At 40.8% G+C, this 27,627-nt stretch overlaps 1 protein-coding gene across 1 annotated transcript; it reads right to left on the reverse strand.

The window, feature by feature from the left end:
* On the reverse strand, nucleotides 1-27,627 carry ZNF318 (zinc finger protein 318). Its single transcript, XM_034060598.1, is given in 12 exon segments — nucleotides 1-4,480; nucleotides 4,911-5,029; nucleotides 6,066-6,165; nucleotides 6,636-6,839; nucleotides 9,625-9,911; nucleotides 10,654-10,753; nucleotides 13,411-14,835; nucleotides 15,937-16,570; nucleotides 21,592-21,737; nucleotides 27,256-27,449; nucleotides 27,452-27,480; nucleotides 27,482-27,627. Coding segments are annotated over 12 exon segments (6,822 nt in total). The 3' UTR covers nucleotides 1-1,042.

Here is a 27,627-nt window from a genome sequence, read left to right on the forward strand (position 1 = left end):
TTGTTGACCACGATATGTTTATTTTTTAAACAATTTACAAATGTAATATTTATCCAAGCAAACACATTTAATACTTTAGTCTTTAACAAGCTATACAAATGAGAACCATCACGCTAGAGCTTTTGATAGCTCAAGGACCATTCAGGGTAGGCATGCATGTGTCTCTATCACATGAAGCGAGTCCAATTCCTGACACCAGGGTTCTGGTCTTCTGCTTCTTCAGAGCTGGTCAGCTGCTAAATGATTTAACACAAATAGTTACTGGATCACAATACAGTGAAAGAAAGCCCATTTCAAATCATGTAAGTGACCTCAATATGTCTGGTCCAGGTGTCAGGCCACAGAGCCTTACCGATTAGTCTTCTTCTCCAAAAGCCAGTCGGACAGATTTTCTCCCCTTGCTTTAGTGCTGTGGCATCCATACATGTGCTTATACAATACAATGAAGCAGCTTAAGTACAGATGTAATACAACAGTAATTACAAATCACAGAGACAGATAAACAAACAAACAAAACCAACTCTAATCACATTCTTGCATTTCAAACAGTGAAAGTAAACAAAATCATGCATTACAGCTTAAAGAAATTTTCAGTTTTAGCTCTTCTGCAAGTCTCCATTTCCTCAAGTTCTAAATTGCTGTTCTTGAGCGTGTCCCAGTGGCTGGGCTACTCAGTGCTATTGACACAAACAGGGTGAGCTGGAAATTATCCAAAAACGGTCAAAGAATAAAAGCCCCCAAAATAAACAACAAAGACGCACGCATTATAAACGACAGATTCCATTTTAATAGCAGAGTGTAGAAAAGAAATTGGCAAAAAAAATCACATGAAAAAACATTTTACACAATTAATTATGTACAGAATAAAGTATGTGTCTGGTTTCCAACGATGTAAGTTTCCCTTTAGTCAAGTCCTACCACAGGATGCAAAATACACCCAAAACCCTCAACTGGAACAACAACAACAAAAAAAAACCAAACAAAAAACATATACATAATCCCAGCTCTGGCTCCTCAAATATTGGGACTGGCTGGGTTAACTTCAACCCACTGGGCTTTCTGCTAAGCTTTCAGCTAAGCTTTCAGAGACTCCTGACTTTGTTGTAGCTTCCAAACTACTGTCAGCAGTTTCTGTTTGCTCAGTCTTCCTGCTCAGGATGGTGCATGCTCCCTTGCCTCCTGAGCCACCCTCCTTCCCGTGTGTTTCTTTGAGCCCAGGAAGGAAAGTTTCCGTGCAGCCAGAAGCCTGACTTTCTGCACTGCCCCCGTCACAACTCAGTGACGGCATTTCGACAGCACCACCTCTGCTCTCCTCCACATGCAGAAGGATCTCAGATGTGGGAGAAATGCCCTGCATTTCTAGAACTGGCATGACCACTTCCGTAGTGTCACTATTTGAGGACTGCAGTCCAAGCTGCGGCGTAACTGTTTGAGAAATCCGTGTGCAAAATTTATCTTCCCGACTAGCAGAACTCAGTGTAGCAAAATCAGTAATCTCTGTTTCACCCACTGTTTTTTCATTGCCTAGATTCTTAAGTTCACTGGACTCCAGCCTAATGGATGCAACAGTTTCTAGTTTTGAGACTTCTTCGATATTCTCATTTAAAAGTCCTGTTGTAAGGATGCTGAAGCATTCATGTTTTACCTTAATATCTCCCAAACTGCAATCAGCACTTTTGAGCTTGAGCTCTGCCTTCTGGGAGGGAGACTCATTGTTTTTCTCATCTTCTGATGTCAAAGAAACTTTCTTGCTATCCACAAGAACATTTGCAGAGAGACTTCCAGATTGCTCAGTGTTCAATCCTGAGTAAGTGGAATTTGAATGAAAGTCGCTGGCTGCTGAGGTTCTTAAAACCTCATGCTTTGTTTCTGGGGCACAGACAGCTTCTGAAAAATGCTCCCGATGGAAATCTGCTGATAAAGCAACTATTGACTCTTGGACAAGATCAGAGTGAACCCTAGAAAAGCCTCCAGTCCCTACTTCTTTTGCACCTCTTTTGATAAAAACATTATCTAACGTTGCATCAGATCCAGTGTGTCCTAAGGATTTTTTTTCAACTACTAATTCTACACTGGATCTGAGTTCAGCAATACTTGGAGAGCTGGTGTTCACTAAACATGTAACTTCCTGCCTTTGGGTTTTATTATCTAGCACTGTGTGGCCTGAAGGTTCAGGTTGAACTTTTTCTTGAGCTTCTGATATGCTACTTGTAACTTCTGTGTTGGTGAGACACGTGTCTGGCTGTGCCTCTGTCAATTCTGAAGCACTAATTTCATTAGAATTAGTTTTTACTTCTACATTTGGAGCATCTGACAGATTCCAACTACTTTCAGAACAAGAACAGGTTGTGACGACCTGTTCTTCTCCGTTACTAGTTCTGGAAGTGTCCCATTCACCAGGACTGCTTGTTGATTCTGAAATTTTACTTTGGGTTTCTGAAAATCGGGGAGCTTTGCCAAGTGCTCCTGGATGAGATACTTCCAAAGCTGTACTTTTCAGTTTTGTATCTTTTAAGGAGGCATCAATAGAATTCTGCCCTATTGTTACTGCTACTAAAGCTTTTTCTTTTGAAATGTTTTGAGAATTACAGAGCAAGTCTGGACTATCAGTTTCTGAGTGAGTTCTATAGCTATCACTTAATTCTTCCTCTACTAAGTGGGAGTTTCCCAAGTTTTGAATTTTATTCTGTGTTTCAGGTAACAAAGTCTTTGAGTGCGAGCTAAGCTCAGGCTTTGCCTCTTTTACTTCCCAGTCTTTCATCTCTGTATCCTTCTCCAAGGTACCAGGAACATTTGTGTTAGTAACTGCAGTTTTAACTGCAGTTTTATTTTCATCTTCCTGTTCAACTTTCTCTTGAATCTCTGTTTCCCGCAGATCACAGAACTCCTGACTACCTACCTGCTCTCTGCCTCTAATATCCACAAGTCCAATTTCTGCAGGTATATGGAAAACAGAAGCAGTTTTTGTTTCTGGCCATTCTGTGACTGACATTTCTGATAGCTGAGGCTGAAGTGTTTTCTTGTTCATTTCAGCCTGATTCTCACTGAGAAGCCAGTGCCCTGTCACTTGATTATTACAATGTGAGGAATCTTCTTTCAATTTGCTCTGAACATCTGTTGAAAGAAGAGTCTGAGATTTTTGGCCTATGTCTTTCAGAATACCATTTTCAACATCAGAGCTCATCTCATTATGAAATATTAAGGTCTCTTGAATATCAGTTTTCCCAAGTTCTGAGCTTGTCTCAGCTGAGTGGACTGGGCTAACTTCAGTAGCCACATTCTGAGAATCCTCTTTCAAGGAGGATGAGCTATTATTTGTTTTATGGTTTGCAGATAAATCTGCAGATTTACAGTTTTCTCCATTTGGAAGTGCAGAACTGGCAAGCTTGCTATCAGCTGAACCTTTTCCACCACTACTGTAAAAAATATCATAGAGATCTTTAGCATTGGCTGTGGCCAAGCAAGAGTTCCGTTTCTCTACCTTTTTTGCCTGTTCACTGAAAGCAGTTGAAGTTGGTGGTGGAGGGGGTCTCACAGGCATTGCCAGCATTGTCTGTTCACTTTCAGACACACCTGGAGCTACTTCATCTGCAGGGATGACAGCTGTCTGCTGGACTGCTATTGGAGGAGGGGGTGGAGGAGGTATATCAGAAGTCTGAGAAGATTCAGTTTTCTCTGCTGCTTTCAAATCCTCCTCTGCCCCTTTTAAAATTACTTCTTCTCCTCCAAAAGCTTTTGAGATGATATCTGGGGGAAGCAGAAGGTCTGCATTAGTTTCTTTTACCACAGGCAATGGTTTGGTGGTAGCTCCAGAGGATTTTATGGATAAAAAGGTGTTCAAAGGTGCTGGTTTGCTAACTGTTGCAGTAGTAGACTTCCTGAAAATCATGGTGGGGACTGGTAGATTGGGTAGAATTTTTGCTGGTGTTGATGTGACAACAACTGGTGTCCATGGGCTAGTGTGTGGAATAACAGTTTTACCAGACAGCTTGATTTCAATGGGCTTGACATGAGGTTTCCCAGACTGGCACTTGCTCTCCTCTTTGTTTCCTTCTGTACTCTCCTCCTTTGGAATAGTGCCTGCTGGGGTTTTATCGTCTCTCTCAGTCTTTTTCCAGCTGAATTTCCCAAAAGAAGTCTGGCTTGGTGATTCCTTTTTAGATTCCTCTTTCTTTTCTTCTTTTTTCTCCTCCTTCTTCTCTTCCTTCTTCAGCTTAAGCTTGATACCCATTTTTCGGCCAGAAGAATCTATTTTGCCTTGAGTCTCACTAGTCCCTTCTCCAAGCTCTGGGATACTCTTTGTTTCCTCTTTCTTTATTATTTTTGGTTTCTTCTCATCCTTCTCTTCTTTCTGTTTCTCAACTAGTTTCCGTTTCAGCTCGTTCTGCCGCCTGCGCTCTGTTTCCAGAACTACAGCCAATCCAGCCTGACGGTCTAAATTTCTCCTCTCTTCATAGAGTGGGTTTTCATCTATGTATTTCTGTGGAAATAAATGGCACAATTTTAGCCACTGTTTCAATGAAAAATAAATAAATAAATTCAGCTCTGTAACAGTTTTGACTTGTTCATTAAGTGCTACCAAGACAGTAGAGAACTTCTTCCTACCAGGAAACTCAGATGCTACAAACTCCACATTCTGTAATTTACTGTCAATTGAGTGGAAGCAGTGCTGTCACTTTACAGAAGAATTTGAAAATCAACACTGGGACTTAAACACCATTGCAACCTCATGCAGATGAAAGATTATCCTCTATGTTGTGGGAAGTTCTGCTTATTTAGCTCAGTACAATGTAGTGAAGATAACCAAATACATATACTCCAAGGAATGAAGTCTCATTCTTCAGTAAAGGAAGACAGAACAAGTAGAAGCTAACATGAGAAGCTACACTCCTGGTACACCAGCTACCAACCTTGTATTTCTCATTGTGGGGATGACTTTTCACATGCTGCTCTGCTGAGATCTGATCTCCAAAAAATTCATGACAGAGCTGGCAATAATATCCAGTGATAGGAATCAGAAACTCAGAGCCTGAAAGGCCAAAGAAAATGATCAGAGAAACAAAACTTAACAAATGCCAAGCTCTTTACAAAGCCAGATAAATGTATCAACAAGAGCAAAACCTCGAGCAATATTCCTTTTGGAAAAATTAATGCTGCTTTTCTTATGCTTACAGTATGGGAAACACCACTTCCAGGAGCAAACCCATGAAGTGAAGAATTATTATTGTTTACTATGACTCGAAAAATTATTTCAGAGCTATCCAACCTATTAAGGCTATCCCCAGTTCAAGTGGGTTAACATTTCCTTCAGTCTTCATCTATTTTCCACCTTTGTGGTATAGTCTGTTCAAATACTAAACACCTGTTTAAACCTAGTTTGTAAAAAGAACACACGTGTTTTCACTGAAGTTCAGCAAGGCTACATCTCTACACCTACATAAGCAGCTGCAGTCATCTAACACACTGCAGATTCTTCTTCACCAGGCACTACTAGAAGTATGTAAGAGATTAATAAACTGCGACTGATCATTGGCGGGCCAACCTAATCATTCAGATGTTATATAAGTCTTCAAATCACTTACAGCCCCTTCCATATGGCTTTCTCAGATTCTCTGTATCCACATTCTACCAAGTACTCATCAACGATTTTTCAGGGAGAACTGTACTAAAAATGTATTGAATGGAAATCTGTTGCAAGACTGGACTACTGCACAAGATGTGTCTACATACAGCAAGCTCCTGTGGTCGTTTTCTGAATCCTAGCATGTTGGCAAAAATCACTTCAGAACTACTCTGGAGAAAGAAAAAGTCACCTGGCATTTGAAATAAATACCTAAACCCAAAAAAAGAAGAGAAGAAAATATGCTATATTTTCCTATGCTTTTGCTTCATGACCTTTTCCACAAGAACAACCAGGAAATTAAATAATTTGCCTTTTACCTAACAATACAGTATTTATATGTGCTCCTGTAACAAGTAAAGTTTTGAAATTCCTTTCTCTGAGCAACTGGAACCTGCTGGACAGTAAAGGGAGATGATGCCCAAGTTAAAAAAAATTAACATACCTTTGGCAGGAACAGTTATCTTATCGATGCGTTTTATCGAGTCTTGTTTGGTCTCACTCTGTGTCTTCGAAGCCCAAGGTCTGTTGTAAGGATCCAGAGTCTATTTGCACAGTGACAGAGGTATACAGGCTCATGTATTACACTAGTAAGGGAAGTACACTTGACTTTTTCCTTTCAGAACACTGAACATTAAAATCAACGTGCAAATATTTACAGGAACTATGTTTTCCTCTCTTTCCCCTCCCATTTTTGCAATTTATAATGAGAAAATAACCTGTGCAAAAGGTAAAGTGCAAATGATAGCAAAGAACAAGTAAACATAAAGAACACAAATATCAAACACTAGTTCCTGAGCAAACTGGACACAGGCCCCATTTACTAGTCGGAACACACCGGCAGTTGTACAAATTGCTAAATCTGGCATTAGGGAAAGAAGGATTTGATAAGCAAATTCTTGGGTTCATTTATTAATTCAGATTCACTTGTAAAATGTAGTTCTGTGATGTATGCTTTAGTGTTAATATTTATAGCAATACGAAATGCACTTAGTGAAGAAAGCCTGCAACATACCTGTCTGTGTTTCTTATTATGCATGTGTGTGAAAAAGTCAAACATGGTTCCGCAGATGGTATTGCAGTCTTTGCACCAGTGGTTCCCTGCATCATAATATTCATAAATATTGGCCAACTGGAAAGGATGTTTGGAGGACTGTGAAGAGGATTCTGCTGGCTTCGGGCTTCTACCTCTGGATTTTTCATTAGTAGTTTTTGATTCCTACATTGAACAAAAGGAAACACTTCTCTAAGACAAGGTAGGGCAGACATAATGCTCTAGAACTCAGAACCTGCCTCCAGCAGAAGCCACACACACCAAAAATAAAAATATGTATCACCTGCTTTTCAGGGCCCAGGCTAATTCCACTGTTTCAGAGAGCTGGTACTGCCGACTAAGACGCTGTATGGCCGCAGTGAAGAGCTTCCAACAAGGCTCCCAGATGTAATGGCTGGATGGTTGTAGGTAATCAAGGAACCAAATGAACAAATTCCCTATGGCATGCACCCTTCCCACTTCACAGGTTTCACATAAAGATCTGAATAATTCCAATTTACAGTACTAGCCAAACAGTGCCCAGAAGACCTAAAATGGTTCCCCTATTCAGAAGTTACTGTAAAAGTAGTTTGGATGAAAGCAAAATAAAAAAAGAAGTAAGAATTGGTTGACTAAAAGTACTTTTACCAGATTATTTGAGAGTTCCTAAATTCTCCAGAAGACTTTTCTCTTAGCAATAATAGAAAGATTTTTTTTGTTAATTACCTAAGTATGGAAGGTGAAGCATCTTTCAATTTAAGCACATGACATTTGCACTTACATTGATCTGTACAGAAAGACACCATACAGTGATACACAAACATTTCGGGACTCTTCCCAAAATCAATACTAAACTAACACTGCAGAACAGCAAAACAAATAATCCCTGATATAGATCATAAATGAGCCCTGATAATTTATATTACAATAGTACTAGATGTAGTTTGAGGTTTGAGTTACATTTTCAGTGGCTGAAAGCCCATTATGTTATTCTAATGCGCATGTTAACTTAGCAGGCCCGAGCTGGCTGCATGATTTCCAAGTTATTCACTATCCATGTTGAACAAATTTACTTAAGCAGATTCAAAATTCTTAAATAACATCTGCCGTACCTGAAATTCCTTTGGATAAACAGGAATAGATTCTCTCCTATTAGCACCACCCCACACAACATACAATGTAGATCAAACAATGAAGAGACACCAAGGTCACTATGTACCCCACAGATACCCATACCCCAGTACATTCTTAGTAGCAGAGTAGGAAGTGACCCAGTGAATATTTGCAGAAACTGTGTGCAAGAACATAGGAAAGATGACATACTCTTAAAAATGAGGAATAGCTTATAATCTGCAGGAAGTGCATGGAAGGATGCTCATGATGTCTAAGAAGTGTCATTGTTTACGTTACAGACATATATCCACCCACTATACTCTAAAAACACTACCTCCATCAGAACTTTAAAAAGGCAATGTTTCTCATACAGATAGGTGACAGTCAACTCTTAAACCCAGTTTATGCTTAACCTCAGCTCAAAGATGACTTTGTAATTTGCTGCTATTTAGAGCCCAGAAGAGAGGATTTGCCTGTTTAGTCTAAGGCTCAGCTCTGCACTGACTATGTAACTACAATACACAGACACAGGTTCAGCAGCAAGGGACCACAAGGCAGTTGCAAGTAAGCTGGAAGGCATACATTTTTGCCATGTGGTTGACAGAGACAACCGATCTCAGTGTCAAAAGGCCTGCACCGTATTTCCTTTCTTTCAAAAAACCTAACAATCAGAATTAAAAGGTGAATCTTGGACACTAATGCCAGTGTCCTATGTGCCTATAGATATCTCAAAGTATTACATGTTCCTAGCTGGAACGCAGTATTTTCCTTGTTAAAATAAGGAACTATGAAAAGGGGATCAAGTCATTGTGGGTTTGGACAATACAAACAATAAAAGTTAAAATAATTAAAAATACATTCACACATGCCATATTTCAAGAAAACAAAGCAATATAACTTAATGCAGTTTAGGATTTAAAAGACATTGTTGTCTACTTTAGCTTTACAATGTGGTGACTGAAACAAATTATTTGTAAAAGTGAACACTAAACTTCAGTGATGTTTCAAGAAACAATAAAAACAAAATACAAAAGCAAGCCTTAAAATGAAAGACATCAATAAGTTCTCTGAATCAGACCAGGATGAAGCATAAGGAAAAGTTTACAGGATACACAGATTTTCCTCTCTGCAAAAAATATATAGTAAGGTCTAGACAAAAAGCATTTACCACGTCCCATCAGCTATTTCTGTTATATATTTGAATAAACATCTGAAAAGCATGATAATCAATGTCCTGAATCATGCATAACCTTTCAGATGTTATTGTCATACACTACTTCCAAAGTAAAAACTATCTACTGTAATGCAATAAGCTTGTTTTGATATACCCAGCACTCATTGAGCACTCTATATTGAGTATGTCAGAGAGACCATAATGATGCATAATGACATTTCTTAAAGAGAAGACACAGCATGTATATAAGAATCATGTTAAGCTGATTTATTAATATCATCACCTAGTGAGAAGACCAACATGCTCCAAACTTGCAGAGAGCTTTGCTGCTACAAACATTCATCCTTAACAGGCCATGTCAGCAATGTCGTAGAGAAAAAACACCTGTCCTCCTGATATGGCATTGAGACTGAACAGCTACAAACATGCATGATACTGCTCAACTAACACATCAGCAAAACCAAGATCAGAACCAGTAAGTGGTACTGAACTGCACAAACTCTGAGGCAAATTATAAACACTGATACATTGACTTTCACCTATATGCACTGTCAAAACCAGCACGACATGTGATAAACAAATGACATCAAATGATCCCCTAGTTAATGTTTGGGAGCAGCTGTCTCCCCAGTGCCCTCTTCTCTTAGTGGGAAAATCATCAGCACACAAGCTAGAAGATTTTACCTTGTTGGAGGAAGATGTTTTTTCCAGACCTTTTGCATTTTCTGACTTGCTGTTCTTCTCTGAGGAATCTTTGTTTTCCACAGATGGTTTCCGGGGTTTTTCAAATATGTTAATCCCCAGGATTTGTGCTACTTTGTCGAGCTCAGACTGCTTCTTGTCAGCTGCATCAGATTCTTTATGCAGCTCTGAAATCTCCTTCATAATATTCTCTTGTAGTCTGTTCACCTCAACCAACAAGGGGTCTTTGTGTCCATCCTTCTCACGACGTTTTTTCCTCAACATCTCTCCTGAGCCAATCAAGGAAGCAGAAGGGTTGGAAATGCAATAGGAAAAGACCTGTATAACTATGTCAATGATAAGTAAAATGCTAATATAAAAAACTACAGCTAAATCTTGACTAGAAAGTTCTAAAGACGGAACTGACTCTCAGGTACAGCGTTACCGTATCTGCCTTGTTATACAGCTCTTGACAGAGGTATCATAATCCTCAAGAATCAGTTTAACTATCACTATTTCCCTGTGTGACCAAACAAAATAAAGTTAACCCTACATTCTAACCTGAAAGTATCATTTTCCAAAGGTGATGGAAATTAGTATTTGCTTGGACCAAACAAAAGTTTTCAAAATAAAAAGTCAGCTCTGTCTAGAGAGGACTTTTCTTTCTCCAAGTAAGATTAACAAAAAATTGAAAGGCACAATAACATATCTTCAGTTACTATTTCCCACTTCTAAAGAAGGACTAAAGTGCACAAAGTGCAATTCATTTAACTTGTCAAGCTGCCAAGAAGATGCAAGAACAACTGTATGCTTCAGTGTGACAGCCCAATTTTGGCATAAATAATTTTAATATAGTAATCAGCTCACTGCTTTCTCAAGAGTTCTGCATTGCCCAGAGTATGAAAATACTAGTTCTAAACTACAGCCTACTCTTATTTTGGCCTTCACATCTCCTAGCAGGTACTAGGACTTGTGATACAGCCCAGCAGGAAAAACAAAAGTGGGGAGAGGTATGTGGTGCATGCACTGTACCTTGCTGTTTACGAAGCCTGTCCAATTCAGTTTTGAGATAGTAAAGCTTCTTCTGCCGCGCTTCTCGTTCATTCTTCAGTTTTTCCCTCTCTTCTATCACCTAAACAGATTGGAAGCAGACTGAATTTTTTTCTCTTCCTGACCCAAATTAAGCAGGATTGAAAGAATAAGAGCAGGATCTCAGTCTGCCAGTCACAGAACACTGCTCACTATTCTTGAAATGTTCTTGAGTATTAACACAACAAAGGCACTTCTTCCTCTGCATCTTCAGGTAACTATATCATGTGCTCACACTTCAACCCTATATGAAGGTGATTTTTTTGGGGCAGTGTCTTCCCTGAAACAGCTTTGTTTGTTGCACCATTTCCCAAGGCACTCAGGCTCAGCTGACTATCTTCTACAAGGATAAGCAAGATCATAATAAATGGCTCTCCAAAACTCCTGCAGTATCTCTACAGCCAGCATGCTCCATCAGTGACAAAAGACTTCACCACCCTTCATCCTGCCTCCTGCTTTGACTCTGGCCAATTTTAGCTATTATTTAGGCTTCTGTTTCAATCTGACCATAACTGTATCACTGAATTTCATATTTTGCAGGCATAACTGTCTGAAACACCTGGCTGATGTTTGCTTCTTGCTCAGTAAGGTAAACTCTTGCATGAGGAGCTCACAAATCTGCTTTTCACTGGTTTTTACTGACTCACAGAAGGAAACCTTATGCTAAAATGAAACATGGAAAGTTCTTTTAATTTCCTTCTTGGCTTCATTTTTCAAGAGACAAGTCCCATTTTTTTCACCTTCATAATGCTCTTAAAGCTTACTACTGACTCCTTTCTTGAATAAACAACAACTGACCCAAGGCTCTGTCTGTCTAGAGAATTAGTATGACTACAACAATGCAGATGCGGGCAGGATCTACAGATCCTGCCCAGAATAAGCCCCCAGAGTTCTACCAACATAGTTGCTGAGCAGTGAAAGCTGCTGGTGTAACACTTTTGTAAGCACCCCTCTTTAAGTCACTTCAAAAAAAAAAAGCAGAGAGGTGATCTCAAACTAAAAATTCAAAGTGACTTCTTCTGAGCCTCTCTTGGATTCAGTTGCCCCTCCTTCCATGGACTGATATTCTTTTCAAGAATGGGATATAATCACTGAGTAGGCGAAAAGCTTTCAGCCCCTGTCGTGCTGTTTTTCTACTAGAAGATTTACGATCACAATATATCATTAGCACAGCTCCACTGAAAGAATCCGTCTAATGCAGATATGCATATGTAGATGAAAATTAGATATGACTGGTAATGTGTGCTTGCAGCTCAGAAAGCAAATCGTTATACGCTTGCACGAAAGACATGGCCAGCAGATCAAGGGAGGTAATTGTCCCCCTCTACTCTGCTCTATTGAGAGCCCACCTGCAGTACTGTGCTCAGCTCTTTAGCCACTAGCACAAGAAAGACACGGACCTGCTGGGGCCACAAAAATTATTAGAGGGCTGTGAAACTTCTCCTATGAAGATAGGCTGAGAGAGTTGAGCTTGCTCAGCCTGGAGAAAAGAAAGCTCTGCGGAGACCTTATTGTGGCCTTTCAGTACATAAAGGGGGCTTACAAGAAAGATGGAGAGAGACCTTTTACAAAGGCCTGTAGTGACAGGACAAGGGACAACAGTTTTAAACTAAATGAGGGTAGATTTATATTGAACCTAAGAATAATTTTTTTGCAATGAGGGTGGTGAGACACTCACACAGGTTGCCCATGGAAACTGTGGCTGCCCTATCCCTGGCAGTGCTCAAGCCCAGGCTGGACAGGGCTTGGAGCAAGCTGGTCTACAGAAAAGTGTCCCTGCCATGGAAGGGGATTGGAACTTATGATCTTTAAATACCCCTTCCAGCCCAAACCATTCTATCATTCTATGGTCAACAAACAAACATTGAGGGGAAACCAGTTTGAAAACTTGAAAAACCTTCAGGACTCTTCCAGTCCTTTGACAATTATATACCCACAGTTTCCTATTTTAAAATATATTCTTCCCCACTAGTCTGTAATTACCATATAAATAAAGGTAACTAGAAGAGGAAAACATGAACACCCATAACCTAAACTGGTGTTGATGCACCAAGTAAAGAACAGTTTCCCTCAAGTTCTTCTGATTTTGTGATTCTTGTAAGAGATGATTAATACAAATGTAGAGGGAAAGTTATGTGATTGACAAAATCTTTTAGTATGTATTTAAGAATGTCTAATATAGGTATAACCATGGTATTATTGTACCATGTACCATGTTCAGATGGAACCTCCAGTGTTTCAGTTTGTGCCAACTGTCTCTTGTCCTGGCACTGGACAGCACCACCAAAAGAAGTCCAGCTCCACCTTCTTTATACTGTCCCTTCATGTATTTATGTATGTAGATATCTTCAGGTGTTTCAATACCTAAAGCTCAGCCCAATAAAGCTAAACTGTAGCCACCATGTGTTTTCCTTCTGTAAGATTCTGGCTGGCCCCAAGAACTTTGTGTATGATTTTATCTGCTCAGCCATAACCTATGGATGACCAACTTGTGGAGATTTTAAACTTTTTTTTTTTTTTAAATTTCACAGAGTAATACAGACAAATGCACAGAAAACTTTAACAACAGGAAATTTAGTCCAGCTGTTTTTAAACTGGAGACACTCAGGGAATAAAAAGGTATACCTGAAGAGGAAAAGCTTCTACCCCAGCAATCAAGCAGTCCAACATTATTTTAATGTATCATAATGGGTAACATACCTTCTGCTTTTGAGCTGCCCGGTTTTTCTCATCTGACATCTTTTCTGTGTTATTTTTGAGAGGGTGTGAAGACAGACGAAGGGGCACTTTGGAATGAGCAGGAGTGGTAGGGACATGAACAAGCACTGAACCATCTCGTTTTAAATCAGGGACATCTTTTCCCATAGAGACTGTCTCAATCACCCGGAGGTTGGGACGTGTGGGGTTCGCTGACATAGCCATAGTAAGAAGACCATGAGCTTCTGGCAGTGTAGGATTAGGTTGCTGGGCAGCGGGGTACATGGTCCAGCCAGAGGCTGCATAAGCCATATAGTGCCCATATGCATCATATCCTGGAGGAGCCATTGTGGGAGGTGGATAGTTTTGGGGCATTTGAGTGGGAGTGAACTGGGAATAGTTGGGAATTTGATACTGAGAAACAGAAGTAGGTGTAGGTGGCAAACTAGCAGGAGCTGGTGGAACTGAGGGTATGAGAGACACAGGAGGAAGAGGCTGTTCTGGTGCACATGGAGGTATATCCTGTCCCACTGGCTTGTTCTTAATATATTCTGATTTCTGAAAAGAGCATGCATCTTTAGACTGCTGGAAAGAGACTGGAGGTGATGCTGAGTGCTGCTGGCCTGACTCAGGAGAACGAGTGTCACTCCGGCTGCGACGCAAGTCCCAAGGGTCCAGTCTGCGAGAATCTGAAGAGCGACGATCAGGAGAACGAGATGCCAGCTTTTTGCCATGAAGGCGTTCCTGGGTACGAACAGCCAGTTTTCCAATTTCAGCAACACCAATGTCAAGTCCAATGGTTTTGAGTAAGTCATGGATCTTTGCATACTCAGCATTAGGCTCTTCTAAAGGATCCAACTTAACAGCTGGAGCAGGAGAAGGAGGTGGGCTCATTTTCTGATTTATTAGCTCGTTGCCACAACTCACTGGAGGCTTCTGAATGGGGAGAGATTCAGTTTTGGTGTCCTCATCCTCATCACCATAAAGAAATTTCTCTTCATCCTCAATGTCAGGAAAACTACGCCTCCTCTTCTCCTGAGCACTTATAGAATCAGCCATCATGCCCAGAATTCTGGAGAAACCACTGCCATCCTGACTGGCCCTTTCATGAGGCAGCAGGAAGTCAGTAGGGCGATCAGTAGGCTCTGACTTGGGTTCTACCTTTTCTTTGTGACTCAAGAAGCTTCCGAATTTATCTTCAAAAGTGAAAGAATCTTTGGGAGTCCCAGAAAGGGGATTCCACTCATATAAACCATCATGCAAGTCTTTGTTTGCAGACTCTACAACAGAGTCTTTGTTAAACCCTTTGAGAAAGTTTTCCACTTCAGAGGCAAAAGGAGCCATTTCGTTGCTCTGCGACAAAGACGAATGACTAGAAAGAAGAGGAAGATCCTTGCTGGGAGCCAGACTGCTTGAAAAGCCCTCAGGCTGAAAGAGAGAGACATTGGTATTTACTACAGCACCTTCTGTTGTGACTGTCCACCTCACAGAACAAAGGAACATATTCATTTCTTAAGTTCAGGGCTGAAGAGTCAGAGAAGACAACATACAGTTTAAAGAGAACAGAGATTACAAACAAGTCACCTAACGATTCTGGAATGTAACATCCAGCAATGAATGCTTATCTCAGAGAATACACAAAATCACAATTTTATTTCATTATTTTTTACAAGCATAAGATTTGAAACTTTTAAATTGAAACCCCACATGATTTTGGCTATACTTTGAGTTTAATCACAGACAAATAGAATTTCAACATTTTAAGACAGGTAAATCAATTGCACTGGGGTTATTCCCAGTCACTTCCTCAGATATGGATAATTAATGCCATGTTAAATAGCATTTCCAATAATAGATATAGAATGGGATCCTCAGTATTGGAGCACCTCATGAGGTAAACATGTCATTGTCAAACCAACACTGATCAGCACAACAGGCAGATCAAAAGGGATGCACTAAATCATGAGAAAAATCGATTTATCACAGTGGTCACAATCACACATCTTCCCATTGCTCTCATTTTGAGATTCAATTGATGTAGCTTGGGTACAAATTAAATAGGGTTGATCCCAGCCTACAGCCCAAAGCGGACAAAACCAAGGGAACTCAAAGATGTTTTCAGCCAGAGCTGCTGAGGATGCATTAGCCAGTTCTTTAATTCTATAATAAACAAACAAGAAAGAGGGACTGTAACAGGTTAAAAGCTTTGATCAGCATCCTGACTGCCTGTGGTACAAAAAGATGCAGCTGGCCCAGATATCAGCATCCTGGACTGAATTTCAACATGGACACTTTATTCTGTCTCAGATTTTATATATATATACGATTCTTGATTAAATGCCTTCACTGTTTAAAGTTTCTAATGCAGTCCTAACTCATATAGGTCTGAAAAACAGGTACCTGTTCTCTTGAAGACAGGAAAACACAGAGATTTGGGATTTCTATTTTGGAAATCAAACTAACATTCTGCATCATAAAGTGACTGCTTTGTAAAGTAGAAACATACAGACAGACAGACAGAGATCAAACCTGAACAGGAGACTCTACTTCCACCTCCACTCGCTTCTTCAAAATAGATTTTTTCGGCATGGATGGGATTTCCTCAGGCCTGTATGTATACCGGGGCTCAGAAGTCTGTAGTGTATTTGTCAAGCCAGGGATCACATAACCACTGCCTGAAATATCGTGATTCAAGTTTCTACTACGCTCTTCTTCTTCTCTTTTCCGTCTTGCACGATCAAGCTCTCGGAATTCTTCATTTAGGTACGATGGACTTGGGCTTCTACTGCGGCTGCGGCTTCGTCTGCGATAGTTTCGTGTTCCTGATGAGAAACCCTGATGCTCTCCACTCACACCATGCATCTTCTCATCCTTTTCATACCGTGGACGCTTTATTTCTCTTCCCCTCTCTTCTGGCCTCAGCGGGTAGGAGGATTTCCTGAGTTTATCACCATCTCTATCAGATCCACGAGGCAGCTCTTCTCGACGACCATAATGGGGACTATAATCTGAACGATGGAGAAAAACATCTCGATTGCGGTAGTCTTCATCATGTCTCATGATGAAGGGACTTGAAGGTTGATCTTCATGCGATGGGTATCTCTCAAGGCCTCGAGGGCATGAGAGGCCTCTAGTGAATATTGGACCATCAGCCATATCATCCCTGTGTAAGAGAAGCGTAGAATAAACATTAAGTATTTGAATCAGAGTAAACTAAGTCTTATTCTTACTCACAAGTAAGAATCTTCCAAATCAGTTTCAGAATAACACCACCATCACCAAACAGAAGCAACATTTTATGTATTTAAAGGGCAGGGGAGAGAAGGAGACTTATTTTTAATGATACTATATATCCCTCCTGGGAAGTCACCTGCAAACACAATGATGTGAACATTTCAACTCACACTACAGGAAGAACTTGAAAAATTGATACAATGGGTTTATTTCTGTGAAGGGGAAAGACTACACACCTTACTATCATATTTCAGACCACAATCTCTTTCCTAACCTCTCCCAGCAAAACACTAAGGTCACATTTCATATTAATTATTCAAGGCATAATTCAGTTTCAAACTGGCAATGCAACTAGATCCTCTTTTTATCATCAGCTGTAGACAACGACCACAAATTCATAGAATCATAGAATAGTTAGGATTGGAAAGGACCTCAAGATCATCTAGTTCCAACCCCCCTGCCATGGGCAGGGACACCTCACACTAAGCCATATCACCCAAGGCTTCATCCAACCTGATCTTGAACACTGCCAGGGATGGAGCATTCACTACCTCCCTGGGCAACCCAGCAACATTTTCTTCTGCAACAGATCTGTAGACAGGACTGCCACATTTACTGCTATACCCAAAAGAAGCACATTTTTTGACATCTATGAACCAGGGATAGTAAATGTAAGAGCATCATTCTTTTGTGCCAGCCACTGCATTACTATACACAGTAGCTGTGCAACTGGCACAACACCAGAGTAACTTGCTGTATCTCTTAGAGTATCTTTTTTTGGACTGATTCCTACACAGACCTCCAATTAGGAGTACTATTTTAACTAAGACCTTTTTCCCTACCCCTAAGAACTTTTCTGGTACTGTTCTTTAGATCAGATAGAAACAAACCAAACTACTTTAAAATTACTGGCTGCTGGTTTTACTCACAGGTGTTTTAAAAATCTAGCAAGATCCACCAAGAATGGTGAGAAAATGAGCTCCTAAGTGAAATCATGGGACAGAAAACCTAGAGAAATGTCTTTCCTGAGTGACTGAGACATCAACTTGAGATAAACTATGTACAGCCTGAATCCTCAAAAATCACCTCCTCCTACTCAGGAAAGACCTTCTATAGATGTGAGAAGGGACAAATCAAGTTATGCCAGACTACATCTTCAAAAATATTTGCACATGAATTACAACCCCAGTTTTCAAAGTCACCAGACTAAAGAATAACAGACATAAATAGACAAGGTCTTTTTCTGGAGTATTTTCATAGTTTACATATGCATACTTAAAAGCAAAACAAGCGGAAAACTGTAGTTTACCTCTAATCTGCATAATTTCAAAGCATTTCATATTAGATGCTTTATCAGTCCAACACATCTTTTAAGGCAAATATGGCATACACCAGTACCCAAAGTATTAGATGGCATCTTTCTAGTTTTCAGCAAACTATGCACATCCACCCCCTCCAAAAGCACAAAAATACCTAGAAAGTAGCTAGAATTAAATTTAATACATAAATGTTGTTTACAGTCTATATGAAGTTACATCTATCCCCAGTGTCACCTTTTCTGAGAGCTTGCTAGACCTATACAAGCTGCATGAACACATATGGTGGAGTAATAGATGTGTTTCACCTTGCAACTTCAGCTGATTTTTGTGCAAATAATTTGCATAGATGCTTGCCAGGTGGCACATGCAATTCAAATGCTCAAAATGCAGAGACATAGCAGAAAGAGTATTTAATCATACTTTGGGAAGAAGGGAACAGCAAACCTACTATATTTCCAACTAAAAAGATGTTCCAAATACGCTTTGAACAGCTAAGATACAAATTTAAAACCTGAAGGTTAAATACAGATGTGAGGAAAGGGATTACTTGCCTTACAGAAACTGTGATTCTTTAAAGTACATTTTCTGTAAATAAAATCCAACAGAGATACGCCCCTTTATTGTTCTGGGTGGTTTTAGCCAGCAATGTCCACTACAGACTGTTGCACCCCTCAAGAGAGAATAAAAGGTGGGACCACTGTGACCATCCCAATTCCTTCACCACACAAACTCCATTAATTACGAGAATTTTCAGTTTCAGAGAAGGAGAACAGATCACAAACTACGTACACATGGTGCCTCAGAAAACTACAACTACTGTAAGGTAAATTACTTTTTGGCATATACACTTACATAGGCAGAAACAGAAATAAAAGTCTGACAGCAACCAACAGGACTCCACCTTAACACACAGCCTTTGAATAGGAAGTCAGATGAGCTGTTCATGCTCAAACCAACTGTCACTTTTGATATTATGCCAAAAAAATGCTATTTTAGAACACAGCTTAATACAGACCACGTCTCTGCAGTAATATGGTCTAATTTTTTGGATTAACTCTGATTAAATATTGGTGGGATGCTCTGTATAGCTTATGCCAGCTCAGATAGTAGTAGAATACTTAAAAATACTGACGTAGGTAGAGATGGAAGACAGGGAGAGGGATAAGATATATTCTTCACTTTCAGAGACTGAGATTTTGGAAGACAAAACAAACAAAAAAATACCAATCTGTTGAAAAAGAAGACTGAAGCTGCTTAGGTGACTTTAAAGTCACAGGCCAGCAGCATTCAGTATGCTTACTTAGACATGTGCAGGAGGCCAGATGCTCTAGAAATCTGGGGCAGGCTCTTATAGATGTTTTAGAATGGACCTCTACATGCACACACACCCTGAAAAACTCTCCTGGGGCATCCTGAAAATCCACTGCTGCAGAAGAATCCAAAAGTATCCCTGATTTCCATCTGTGGTATCTTATTTCCTTTATAGGTTAATGAACCTCTTTACCATCCCAAGGCCCTGCAAATTACAGAGAATAATTTGTAAAAGAGATTGCTTGAAATCTCTGAGTAGTTAGCAAAAATAGTTGAGTATAACTAAATTCAGAATTATGTGCTCCAATTACTTCAAAATTTTAAAAGACATCTTCAGAAAACATTTTTTCTTTTTTTTTTTATGACAATGAGAATGTACCACATTCCACATAAGAATGTGACACACCCAGTATTAAACCAAATGATGACTCACAATAAGGGCTACTTTAAAGCCCAGTGGTAGATGTAAAGTCAGTGTCCCGGTACCAGGGCAGCCTCTCAGAGGAGAAAACCAGTATATGACCAAAAAACTCCATGAAAAACAATTTCCTTAACCAAATACGAAGTGTCTTTTAGAAACAACTAAAATGGTTAAACAATGAAGAAATTTGGAAGTCAAAAACAGTACCTAGAAGATTTAGGAAAAGCTAAGGGATCACCTGGTAGTCACACATTTTAAGGTTCTGGGCAGTGGGCACCATTCAGACAAGTGCAGCCAGCATAAACAGACTACACAAAAAAAAACCCAAAAAAGTTAATCAGATGGAGTTCTTGCATACCTACACTACAAATATATGAGAAACCACTTAAAAACCAAGGTCTACATGGTCTCACTTCCTCTTATTCTGATTGTGATTCAACTGTTATTTTTATCCCCTCTCAGGAGTCTATTCTGACCACTTGTTTACATCTATGGGTCCTGTAACAGAGATAAAATGAAAGTTCTTCATCATTTTCACTCTTACACTAAAACAAACTCCACTGTTCCTGATGTTACTTCTAACCATGCATCATAACCACAAAACAGGTTATATTAAAACCTCGCTGGAAAAAGGAAGCAATGGGACAAACACCCACATACACCAATCACCCCGCAGCCCTGCACGTTCTTAATGTGCCAGAGCAGTGCCAGTTCTCCTAAATACAATTTCCTGCTCCTTACAACCACTGTACTCTCCCTGAGCATATGCACTCATTTCATTCAGAACACTGCAGACTGCACAGGGGATTTATAAATCAAACACTGATCCCAGGAGTACTGAAGTAAAGGCATAAAAGTGACAGTACTGAAACCCAAACTCTCACTCAATTTTCTGCACCTGCTGAAACTTAATCTTACGCTTGAGAAAGACAGGAAATTCACTTAATCTGCTCACTTCCCTCTTTCTCTCCCTTTCTTTTCTTTCATTTTTTAATCAGTTGGGGATATATGTATCAAAAATGGAAGTTATAGTGCCTTTTTTTTTTGGTGCTGGATGCTTATCCCTGACCTGAAACTACATTTGTATGTTCTGGGTCACAAACTACGCCATCTTCACAATATTCAAGACAAAGAAAATTATTTCATTTGCACAAAGTCTTCTGATTTTACTTCTTTTGCCAGATTCTATCTGTTCTCCCACAGAAGGCAAAGATTTTCAAACAGCATCTACTAATATTTATATCTCACTGTTCACAGCAGTACTTTTAACATAAAAGGCATCTCTTCATTGAATATGTTTCTCTCAAATTCCAAACAAGGGTTCCTAAGAATTCTAACACTTACCATGTATGAAACTGACCATGTTCACTCGTCTTCTGCAGAGTTTTTGAAGTCAAAATGATAAATTTTCTTCAAGTTACACTAGAGCTTTCTTCTGGGCTATTCTCAAAAATCAGGAAAGTAGATTATAAGGAGAAAGTTGAAGTTTTTACTATCTGTAAACAACCTTCCTTTCAGTCAGGTCTAGGTAGTTTCACAAGAAACAGGAGAAGGTGGCTGAAGCTGTGAAATGTCAAAAGAAGCATCTCCCTCCTGCAGTATACTTCGGGCGCTTCTAGTTTATACGGGTTTAATAAGCAGTTGACAAAAATCAGAGAAGTATCTATTTAGAGCTACTATAAACACAGGAAGCTGTTTTTTGCTCAGGAATCCCCTGCACCACATAACTTGCTGGAGGCTGGGAGAGTATTCCAGGGAAGCATCACTACATGCCTGCCCTCCTACCTTTGTTCCCTAGGCATCCACTGGGCTAATAAGATGTTTGGTCTCACACAGTACAGCCATTCCCATGTTCTTACTGTTTCACATGCTTGAATCCCCATCTGCAGAGGACCATACCTGTCACTCAGGTTATCAATTGGTGAGCCCAGTCTATCTGGCAGCCTCCTTCGTTCTGGTGTGCCAGTGCAATACCGCTCATTACCAACAGTAATCCGCAAACTCTGTTCCAGTGAAGACTCAGAGCGGAGACTCGGTGAACGTCTCTGTAAATTGAAGAAAGAGTGCAAGCCCATCAATCAGGGAATTTCAATCTCAGACACAGAAAGGCAAGTGACTCTGCTCTGCTTAACACGTAAAACTTGGGGTTGATGGATCAATTAAAAAAATCAAGCTAGGAGGACAACTGCTCCAAATATTTCAATTGTCTTTAGTCACTAAAGAAAAGGGACAGTATTGACTGCACTGCAGTTCTCATCCCAGCTGCTAATAACATGCTCTATATTTACATTATATAGAAGGGAAATTTTCAACTCAAAAAATACATTTCATGAAGCACCATTTTGGAAGGTGATAAAAACAGAAGTTCAAAAAGTCTCAGATTTGCTGCTGTCCTCCTTTCTTGAGGAGAAACAGCTAAACAAACACCACATAAAAAACAGTGCCAGAATTTCTTAACAGAAGTGCCTGCCTTTCGGCCCTTTCCAGCTTTAGTAAAAATATCAACTTAAGTATAAACCAGTCTAAACAAAGATTTTCCTAGCAGCAATGCTTTCAACAGTTTTCCTCACCTCATGCTGCTTTCAGCAGGTAAGTGCAATGTAATACAAATGTAACGCAAAAAAGTACCAGTGACTATCGAAACACCTTCTATAATAGAGTTCCCATTATCATTACTTATTATCAGTAAAGCTAAACTAGAGCTAAGCAAAGTCACCTTTGAAAAAACGTATTGGAGAAGGCCTGAGCTAACTGCCTCTGCAGAGACCTCCCTTTGGATACATATTCAATGCAGAAAGTGTCGTTACTGGTACAATATGCTTAACTATTATGCCTCACATCACTCTAGAATATGCCACTAAAATACAGGAATTATCTAAAGGGAGTTCTGTAAGAAAGAAATGAGAGTGCCTAAAGACAGAGATACTTGGTTTGCTTTTTTAAACCAACATGGTTTAGATTCATCTTAACAGGAAGCAGTGAACCAGCTTCACTTCTGCCAAACCAGTCATGCACTGCATATTGCTTTCATTCCTGAAAACTGCAGTAGCAAGCAGCAGGTGCACTATGTTTCCCACATCCACCCTCTGAGAAGATGCAGCAGATTCAGCTCAATCCTCCCAGAGAGGAAAAGAACAGTACACACTCTCCATCAAGAAAACAAAAGAGGAAAAAACAAACAAACAAAAAAATCACAAATTTGCCTGAATGCCATTTATTTGCAGTGCAAATCTGCACTAGAATCCACTGATGACATAACCTTGTCCTACAGTGACATATTACTGATATCTACTTTGCTCCATTAATTTGAATCCCAGCATCTATCAGAACACGTTTTAATTGCTTTCTAAGCCCAACTGCATTGTATCACACAGTATGATCCTGCGACAGCCTGGCTGAGATACAACATACACAAGGTGCATGCATCTCTCATAAAAACACTCTGACGGCTCACTTTGTGCCCAATATAACATTGAATTTTGAGGGCTGCCTCGAGAAGTGATTATCTGGAAGGGCATTTTCTTGCCATCAAGACTGTTGGCAAGTTGGGCATATACATGACCACCTCCTGGAAATAAAGACAGAGAAGTGATGATTACATCTCAGAACAAACTTCTGCACAAAGCAAATAAATAGTTTTACATGTAAAAGGGTAGGATGTTAGGATTGCCTGTGACTGCCATACAGATTGCCTAGTAAGAGCAGTTACAGTGGTATTTCAACTTCAGAAGTTTTGGGGGTTTTTGTTCAGTTTGAGAAATTCCAGTTTTAACAGCTTTTTCCTTTGGAGCACTGAACACCACCAGCAGTCATTCCTACCTATGCACTGCACACCATCTTCCTCCCTTCCTGTTCTGGCACCTAAACCGCAGCTACCATTGATGTAATATTGCATAGGTTGCATACCAGCTCTTCATCCCTTCTTTCTCTGTTGACCAAGCATATTCCAGTTCTCTAATTTCAGCCTATTTTCTTACAAGAAAGCAAAGAATCTGAGAGAAACTATAAAAAAACAAGCACACTGATAAGCAGACAAATAAAAGTAGCATGTGTTAACCCTGCAAGAACAAATAAGGTCTGCCACAATCTCTCACTGTACAGCCCTGACCTTCCTCTCCCCCATTACATTTTTCAATACTTGCTCCAAAGCATTACTGTAGATCTATGCTCTTCCAATTTCTACGAAGTTTTCCCCAGCTACTGAGAAATTAACACCATCTGCACTTAGAAAGTCCAATACACAGCTCCGCTTGCAGTTAGTATCCTAGTTGTGCATGAGAAAACAAGCAATCGTGCTGATAACCTGGACTGCATGCACTCCATCTCATAAAAAGTAACAACCAAACAAAACAACCCCACAAAACCCCAAAACAACTCACAGAGTCAAGAATGGGGAGTAAGAAATCTCTAGGGCTGCTCCTTCCATACTGCAATTCATATGAAGGGTAGGAACAATAACTTAGAGCTTGTACTCAAAAAGTCTTCTTAGTTTAACCCCATACACTTACTCCATCAGTATATTCATTCCACAACCTGTATCTTCCACCCTTAAACATACATTCCCCTCTTCCAAGTCCTCCTTCCTTGTGGTAGCTTGAATTCCTCTTCCTCAGTCTTCTGTCTGAACTCATCTCAACAACAGCTCCAAAACAGTTTGCTAACACCACTTGTGTAACCTTCTGAATTTCCACATTTTGTACCCTCAAACTTCTGGAGAGGGGGTCTTAAGTCATATAAATCTGAAAACTTCCATAGAACTGTACCCAGTCATGCTGACCCAACATACCTGGTGTCTGCTTTGTTTTGATCACACTTAGTTCCGCTGTTTGGAAAACATCACCTTAATCCCAGCTTTTATCTTTCTCTAATTAATGCTAATTTTGTAAATGGTATTTCTAAAAAGTAAAATCAACTGTATTTGCATTTTATGCTTTGTAACATCACTTTTAAAGACAAAGTAGTGTCAGTCAAACACCTTTTAGTGGACAAAAACTTCCATGGAAAAAATGTACACAATATACACTCTAATAATTAATTACACTGGGCTTTACCATATGCAAGAAAATGCACAATGCAGGTTAAAGAGCTATATTTAATTGTCTCAAGATCCCTTTTACTGTAAATGCTGCTTCCTGGAGAAAGGTTTTCCTTAAATGCATATTCTTGCAAATAAACATAAAATCTAACTGGCTCAGCAGTTCAGTACTAGATAACTTGCTAAAGCCTGATTTCTCAGATCAGTAATTTTCTTCTCTGAAATTTAAGCAAGAAAAACATCACAAATCTGCAACAATTTGTGAAGAGGATTACTGTAACTTATAGAATCATAGAATCATAGAATAGTTAGGATTGGAAAGGACCTCAAGATCATCTAGTTCCAACCCCCCTGCCATGGGCAGGGACACCTCACACTAAACCATATCACCCAAGGCTTCATCCAACCTGGCCTTGAACACTGCCAGGGATGGAGCATTCACAACCTCCCTGGGCAACCCATTCCAGTACCTCACCACCCTAACAGTAAAGAATTTCTTCCTTATATCCAGTCTAAACCTCTGCTGTTTAAGTTTCAACCCATTACCCCTTGTCCTGTCACTACAGTCCCTCATGAATAGTCCCTCCCCAGCATCCCTGTAGGCCCCCTTCAGATACTGGAAGGCTGCTATGAGGTCTCCACGCAGACTTCTCTTCTCCAGGCTGAACAGCCCCAACTTTCTCAGCCTGTCTTCAGCCATAAAGGTGCAAAATAACACTGGGAGAATGGTGTTTGTCAAAAATAATGCTTGTGTGAAGCAGGGGGGAGGGGGGTGTTGGGTTTTTTTCCCCTAAAAGTGGAGTGTGAGGCTTCCAGTCAAAAATTCCCAGTTATAAATTTCTCCAAGTCTGAACCACCAACACATTTGGCACTGAAAGTTTTAGAGAGCCAGCACAGGTTCACAGCCTGTCATAGATGCTGTGAAATGGTAGAGTAGGTGACGGTGAAGTCAGTTTGAGAAAGTTCTGCTCCTGTATCTCACTCTGACATCCCCTCAGTTGTGAATGCAACTGTTCACCAAACCACAACACAAAATTGCATGAAGTAAACTTAAAAAAGTACCCCCTTTTAAAATTTACTTATTTTCAACCGTGGGTCTTAGTAGCAATGCAATTTCAGGGCTACCCCACAGGACACCTGTTAAGATTGAGTTAATGGTGAAATAGAGCTTAAAAACAGCTCGTCAGCCTGGCTTAACTGTCAAACACATTATCTTCCCATACGTTCAGGACAGCTCACCTTTAAGGAACAAATAGCACCAATAACTGAATTGTAACTCCACTACAGTCACTGTGATTGATTCTACAACTACAGCTCCGAAGAAATCCAGTAGGAACTAGTACTGCCGTTAGAGAAGACAATCCGTTCTCTCTTAGGGTCCCACCATGCAACAAATCTTAGCAGACAATGTGTTTGTGTTAGACTGACTTTCAGCCGCATTGTTTCCTCAAATCAGCTCACCCTGATACCTGATCAGCTACTTCACAGATACAATGAGAGCACAAGGGAGGGGGCAGAATATACTGCACAGCATGTAGAAAAAGTGTGTGTCCCCTTCTTTTAAATTGTACATGTGCTGGATTGAGTGACCATAGCCTCAAACATCCCAGCATTAAAATCTCTTCTTTCAACGCAATGCAAACCAACAGTGAATCCATTATACATCACAGTTATTAGCAGCCAAGACAATCATTGCACCATGGAGTAACAAAAGGAAACCTAAACGAGCTAACACCACTTGCTCAAAAAGTATAGCAATACACGTTGATTTAGAACAGAGGTGTCCGCACCCAAGATGGAATCACTATAGATGCCAAACCAGAGTTTCACAAGCCCAAATCAGATTTTGCCAGGGCTGACCCAGCAGACTGGAACACCTTGTGCACAGCTCCAACTACAAAGCTGCTGCTATCAAAGAATACCTCTCTAAGATACCAATCTGTAACAGTCTCCTTTGTACACCCGTGACAGCTGGAAAAACTCAAAGTACTCATTCAACCTCCTTTAAAAAAAGTTATCGTCCCATGAATTAAGCGATGTTTATACAGTAACACAAACCGATGTTAAATGGAGGAAAGTGACTAGCTACATCCTTTGCATTGGCAAAAGATAGCATCATCTCTAAGCCTTATCTAAAATGGCTCTAGCCGATAAGAGACGTAAAATGCAACGGGGATTAAAGAAAACAAAACATTATCTGAAATGGTAATCGACTCTTTTCCCCCAGTTTGTGTTTGTAAGGAACAGGGAACAGATCCCCCTTCTCCCGCCGCACAGAGACAGCCCGGGCCCGGTGTAATTCCGCAAGGACCATGCAGCGCCAAGCCCGGGGCCCTGGCCCCGTTGCTCCCCGCTCCCGCCGCTCTGCCAGCGGCGACAAGGGCTGACCCCAGGGCACGGCCGGGGCCGGTGAGGGAGAGACACCCCCCCAAGCCGCGGAGGCGGCGGGAACCCCCCCACGGCGTGACAGCCCCTGAGGAAGGGGACAAGCCCCGCACCGAGACCCCTCAGCGCACGGCAGTAGTTACCCGGCTGCTGCTGCCGTCTCCGTGCTCGCTTCCCCGGCGGCATCGGGTCCCCCCGGGCCCTGGTGCTCCCGGCGGCGATGGCAACCTTCTGCTACGGTGCGGCGACGGGGATCGGCGGGAAGCCCCGCGGTGGCCCGACGGGGAGCGGTGGCGGCGCGGCGGGGGACGAGGCGAAGCGGAGCGCGGCGGCGAGACGGAGGCGGCGGAGGCAGCGGCGGCGGCGGGTGGCGGCGGGGGAGGCCGGCCGCGGCCTGGTCCCGGCCCCGATGTGCCAGAGCGGGAAGCGCGGGACCCCGACGAGCTACAGTCTTTCAGCCGGTGAGAAGAAGACGAGGACGAGGGGCCGGAGCGGCCGCTGCCGGAGCGGTACAT

The sequence above is a fragment of the Melopsittacus undulatus genome, chromosome 3, assembly GCF_012275295.1.
Source record: "Melopsittacus undulatus isolate bMelUnd1 chromosome 3, bMelUnd1.mat.Z, whole genome shotgun sequence".
NCBI lineage: Eukaryota > Metazoa > Chordata > Aves > Psittaciformes > Psittaculidae > Melopsittacus > Melopsittacus undulatus.